The sequence below is a fragment of the Lacerta agilis genome, chromosome 2, assembly GCF_009819535.1.
Source record: "Lacerta agilis isolate rLacAgi1 chromosome 2, rLacAgi1.pri, whole genome shotgun sequence".
In the NCBI taxonomy this organism is placed as follows: Eukaryota; Metazoa; Chordata; class Lepidosauria; order Squamata; family Lacertidae; genus Lacerta; species Lacerta agilis.
Window position 1 is genome coordinate 66,364,856 of NC_046313.1, and position 5,831 is coordinate 66,370,686.

At 60.4% G+C, this 5,831-nt stretch overlaps 1 protein-coding gene across 1 annotated transcript; it reads left to right on the forward strand.

Annotated features, from left to right (window-relative positions):
* Nucleotides 1-1,758: 1,758 nt before the first annotated feature.
* On the forward strand, nucleotides 1,759-5,283 carry EGR1 (early growth response 1). Its single transcript, XM_033140527.1, has 2 exons — nucleotides 1,759-2,205; nucleotides 2,617-5,283. Exons 1-2 carry the CDS (start codon nucleotides 1,947-1,949, stop codon nucleotides 4,023-4,025), a joined length of 1,668 nt encoding a protein of 555 aa, XP_032996418.1. The 5' UTR covers nucleotides 1,759-1,946; the 3' UTR covers nucleotides 4,026-5,283.
* The last annotated feature ends 548 nt before the right edge of the window (nucleotides 5,284-5,831 follow it).

The following is a 5,831-nucleotide window of genomic DNA, read 5'->3' on the forward strand; positions in this document are numbered from 1 at the left end:
CTGACTGCAGTGCCAGCCAGCTGCGAAGGAGACGCTCGGTCGCAGCTGGCCCTGGGAGCCAGGGGGCAGCACTGAGCCGCCTGCTTTGCAACTCCCCGAGATTCCCCTGCATTTCGCATCATCAGGAAATTCCCTTTGACGAGATGCCTCTGCAGCCTTCTGCAGTGTGCGCGCCCGGGGTGCTTGGCACTGGCACAATCTCAACTTTCTGTTTCCCTCCAACCTCCCGCCCCCAAACCAGCCACGCAGATTACAAGGGTAGGCCAGGCTGAACGAAGCACCCTGCTCGGCCTGGAGGAACAAAGGGCACCCCTAAAACTGGCCCCAGAGGAAACTATTGTTTAGCTCGCTGAATATATGTAAACATCGCGAAGGCCTTGCAGCTTCAAGTTGGTGAAAACGAATCCTTGCATTCGCCATAGAAATGGGGGAGGGGGAGGGGAGCAAGACCAACATAAATTGAGGTGGCTCGACCACTTCTCTAAGAGGTCAGTTGGGGAAATCAACGCCTGAGGTGAGAATGGGCGCGTGCGAAGTGTCTCTGGCAAGCTGCCATCCCGAGCAAGAAGAAGGTGCAGCAATGCTACGTGGTCTCAGTGGTTGCCTTGCCTCCGCCATGTAGTGCTTATCCGCACAAGGCAGGCTGTCAGCAGCAGCAGCAGCCTCCTCCAAATGTATCGGGAGGAAACACGTGTACGCTACCGCCGTAATGCAATAAGAAAGCATAAAAAGGGACAAGCCCCAATTCTGGAAAACACCTTAAGGAGGATGCCGATCCACCTAAAATGCATATACAAGATCACATCCGTGTGCTTATTCGTATCTTGGAATAAGAATTACCCGGTTCCGATTGCACCCAGGTCCTAGCAGTGACTTAGAAACCTAACTTCGCCCATATGCACGCATTGACAAGAAAGGAGGAAACATCCATCCTTTCGCTCTCGCCTGCCCTGATTATCGTTTAAAGCGCGACTAATCCGCTGTAGCGGAGTTCTAGAATGCACGCTTCAAATTTGGGAAGTTATTCCCGCAGGAAGTTCGACGAGCGCCCTCTGGCGGCGGGTGCGCTTCTCCGGCGCTGCTTATTGGCTCTGCCAGCTGCACTTGCCGCCGGCTTTTCATTCTCCCGCGCGCCCCCTGGCGACCAGGGGTCGGGAGGGCTGCTCCTCGGCTCGGACCCTGCCGTTGCGGAATTGCCGGTAGCGCCGAGCAGGCGGCTCCGCAGCGCCTGGCCCCACAGGGCAGCAGGGAGACCGAGGGCTCCTCCGCGGCTCTCCCAGCTCCTCCTCCCCCTCCCTCCCTCCCTCCCTCCTCGCCGGTCTCTCCTCGCTTCCCGCCCCTCCCGCCCCTGCCGGAATTGCCATATAAGGAGCAGGAAGGCTCGTGCCGGAACAGGACCTTTTAAGGGCATGGCCTTATATGGACTCTGCGTCCGGGGGCTTCCGGGTGCCGCGGCAGAGACTGCAAAGCGGGGACCCGCGAGGGGAGCGTCCGAAGGCTCCGGCTTCGAGGCCCGTGCCGAGGGACGGGGTCCCTAGGGGCCCAGGCAGGCCGCGGGACTCCCTCCTCGGGCTCGGCCGCAGCCCCCCTTCCCGGCTTCCCCCAGTGTCAGGCTCTGACGCCAGGCGGGGTCCTCGCGCTCGGGCGCCATATAAGGGCTTCCTGCCTTCCATATTTGGACATGTACGTCAGGAAAGAGGCGGTCCGGGGCCGATGAGACCCGATATATAGAGGCTGCTCTGGGGCGGGCGGGGAGCCGAGAGCTTCCAGCGAATAGAGCCAGGGGGAGCCCCAGGCAGGGCGGGCGGGGGAAGGGAACGCAGCGCCTCCCGCGGGCACAGCCAGGGGGAACCCCAGGCCAGCGCCCACCCCGTCGACCCCACACACCTCTCGTCGCCCCACGGGCGCCGTAGCCCCAAGCCCAGCGCGCTCCCCCTCGTGCCCCCATGTCCGCGGCCAAGGCCGAGATGCAGCTTCTGCCCTCGCTGCAGATGGCCGATCCCTTCGGCTCCTTCCCGCACTCGCCGCCCACCATGGACTCCAACTACCCCAAGCTAGAGGAGATCATGTTGCTCGCCGGAGCCGGCTCGCAGTTCCTCAGCCCCAGCGGCGGCACCGAGAGCGGCGCCGGAGGAGCAGGAGGCAACGGCAGCTTCAACCCCTCGGGCGAAGGCGGAGAGCAGTCCTACGAGCACCTCGCTGCAGGTAGGCAGAGGCGCGTCCCGGGATGGGGGGGCAGGCAAGGCAGAGGGACAGCCCCCCACCCCGTCGGGCAGGGGACTCCGCTATCCTGAGCGCGCGCGGGGAGGGAGGGGGATTCTCTGACGTGCGTCACCCGCCCGGGCCAGGTAGCTCTGGCAGCTGGAGCCGCGCCAGGCGCTGCAAGATGTAGCGCTCCATCCTTCCTGAGCCCTGGGGGAGGCGGCGGGTGACGGGGGGGGGGAGTCCCCGAAGTGGGGCCGACCAGGCAAGCGCGATGCCCGGAGATGATCAGCTAGCTGGGGGGTGGCAGCTGTAGCTCCGAATATGCCTGCTTGCTTGCTTCCCTTTGGGGTGGCGATGGACGGAGGCTGCGGCGCTGTGGGGACTTATCTTGGGCCGCTCTTCTCTCAACAGACACTTTCCCCGACATCTCCCTGAGCGGCGACAAGCCCTTGGCGGTGGAGACCAGCTACCCGAGCCAGACCACCCGCCTGCCGCCTATCACGTATACAGGTCGCTTCTCGTTGGAGCCGGCGCCCGGCAGCGGGGGGAGCACCCCTCTGTGGCCCGAGCCTCTCTTCAGCCTGGTCAGCGGCCTGGTGGGCATGGCGACCCCGCCCGCCACCTCCGCGGCGCCGCCGTCGTCGTGCGCCTCGCCGTCCATCCCGTCGTCGTCGTCCGCCTCGCCCAGCCCGGCGCTGAGCTGCTCGGTGCAAGGCAGCGACTCGAGCCCCATCTACTCGGCGGCACCCACCTTCCCAGCCCCTGGCGGTGCCGACCTCTTCCCGGAGCAGCCCTTCGCCAGCCCGTCGGGGGGCTCGCTGTCGTTTCCGCCTCCGGCTTACCCGACGGGCAAGAGCACCTTCCAGCTGCCCATCATCCCGGACTACCTATTCCCGCCGCCGCAGCAGCAGCCGGGAGGCGACCTAGGCCTGGGCTCGGCGGAGCAGAAGCCTTTCCCAAGCCCGCAGCCGTCGCTGACGCCGCTGTCCACCATCAAAGCCTTTGCCACGCAGAGTAACGGTGGCGGCGGCGGCTCGGCGGCGGAGCCCAAGAGCCTCCCGGGGTCCTACCAGGCGCAGCTGGTCAAGCCAAGCCGCATGCGCAAGTACCCCAATCGGCCCAGCAAGACCCCTCCCCACGAGCGGCCCTACGCGTGCCCCGTCGAGTCATGCGACCGCCGCTTTTCGCGCTCCGACGAGCTGACGCGCCACATCCGCATCCACACGGGCCAGAAGCCCTTCCAGTGCCGCATCTGCATGCGCAACTTCAGCCGCAGCGACCACCTCACCACGCACATCCGCACCCACACGGGAGAAAAGCCCTTCGCTTGCGACATCTGCGGGCGCAAGTTCGCGCGCAGCGACGAGCGCAAGCGCCACACTAAGATCCACCTGCGCCAGAAGGACAAGAAAGCCGCCGACAAGGGACACGCAGCCGCCGTCACGGCTGCCCCGACGGCATCTTCCGTGGCCGCCTCCCCGCTGGCGCCCTACTCCGCCTCGCCGGCCTCGTACCCATCCCCCGCCTCCGTCACCTCTTACCCCTCGCCGGGGCCGGCTTCGTACTCTCCACCCGTGACGTCGTATGCCTCTCCCGTGACTTCATACGCGTCCCCCGTGACGTCGCCCTTTCCCTCCTTCCCCTCGCCTTCGGTGGCCACCAGCTATGCTTCCATGGTCTCGTCCACCTTCCAGAGCCAGGCTGCGGCCACCCCGTTCCCATCCCCCGGGGGCCTCGGTAGCCCCTTCGGCTCACAAGTGACTTCTGCACTTTCTGACATGGCCTCCACTTTCTCGCCCAGGACAATCGAGATCTGCTGAGAGGATAAAAGGTGCCGTGGGGGACACACACACAACAACCACCACCAAGACTTTCGCGACGCCCACCCACCCGGTCTAGGGAGGGTTGGGTGCTGATATCGAATCTTCCTCCGGCACTTGGTGGAGGAACAGTGGACTCCCTCCAAGCCAACCCGGCCCCCCAGCTTTCCAGCAACCGTGGGGTGGGGGTGGGGGGGCTGGGACTTATCTTTCAACTTCAACTGCCTGAAGACACAAGCTCCCCGACACCGGAGTTCCTCTCCACTTCTGTTCTGCATGGACGAGAGAGGTCTTTTTTCCTTCCGCGATGATTCCCCCAGACCGCCATTCATTCCTTAGGGGGGGAGCAATGGGACTTGGGGAAAAAATCCATGCATAGACAATGTAATATTGTATTATGTGCCATGGCTTTGCTTTCCTTCTGGGTTCTTGACGTGAACAACCTCTTTGCATATTCATATTGCGTTCTTTGGAGTACGAAGGGCCATCTCTCTCGCGCGCTCTTTCTTTTTGTATAAATGGTAATTTTTCGCTCTTTTCGTGACGACGAAGCTGTACTGGGTTTTACAACTTGTTTTGGGGGGTGGGGGTGGGGGGAGGAAACAAACAAACAAACAAAAGCAGCACTTAACTATGTATTTGAGCATGTCAACAGAGTGTGATGTTCTTGTAAATATCACCTAGAGGATGAAACACTCTTGCGTGGCGAAAAGTTTCGTTTGGTTTGATTTGTTGTTTTTCCTTTTGAGAACAAAAAAAAAACACGTCCTAAGTCTTGGTGCCTTGTTGTGAAGCCCTGCTGACGTCATGCAACTCTGCGATTGGATGCTTTGCATCTAGCCTTAGGTGAAAAAAAGGGAAAGTGGGGGGGAAGGGGGCTCTGAGGCTCGAAAACACACACACACACACGAAAAAGGGGAAGGAGCCGGGAGACAGAATGTAAGCAAAAAAGAAAAACAAAGCAAAACAAAACCCTGAACTTCTCAAAAGTCTATTTTGTTACAGAAGTGTAAAAATTTATAAATATATTCAGCAGTTGGAATGTTGTAGTTACCTACTGAGTAGGCGGCAATTTTTGTATGTTATGAACATGCGGTTCATTATTTTTGTGGTTTTATTTTTGACTTTGTACTTGTGTTTGTTTAAACAAAGGTGACTGTTTGGCTTATAACACATTGAATGCGCTTTACTGCCAATGGGATATTTGGTGTACAATACCCTCTGGAAAAGTCAATAAAAAAATATCGAGAGACCAGCAGTCCAGCTTGCTCCTTCCTTCCTTCCCTGTAGGCTTCCAGGGCTCTGGGCCGGCAGTTTCTCCTTTCACTCACCCCAGCTCTGGCCCTTTCCTCTACCTGCAACCAAGCCCGACGGCTGGGCCTCGTCCCGCACCAATAGGAATCTCTGCCCTCATGGTGGATCTCTCTGGGTTTCTCTCTAGGGGGAGAATAGGTGCCCAAGTTCTCTACGACCCAGTTGTCATGCTTGAGCGTGCGGCTGGTGTCCTCTGTTCGTCCTTTATGCAATGCAGAGGTTTGTTCTAAGCTGAACGACGTCGCCTCGCTCTCCCAGATCTAAAACGCCAACTAGTCCTCCCTTCCCCTTCCCACTGGGCAAGTAGCAGCATGGGGGGGGGGCGACCCTCGCGAAGGTTGGAGGAGAGAGGACTCTGCCCCCCCCCCATCTGTCAGGTCTATGGCGAGCAGCTCGTCGTCGGAAGTGTCTGCACGTCTCTGCGGGCCTAAGAGCACAGCTGAGTCCACCACCACCAGCGCCCTCCGTTAGCTTAAACCCGACGGCTCTTTA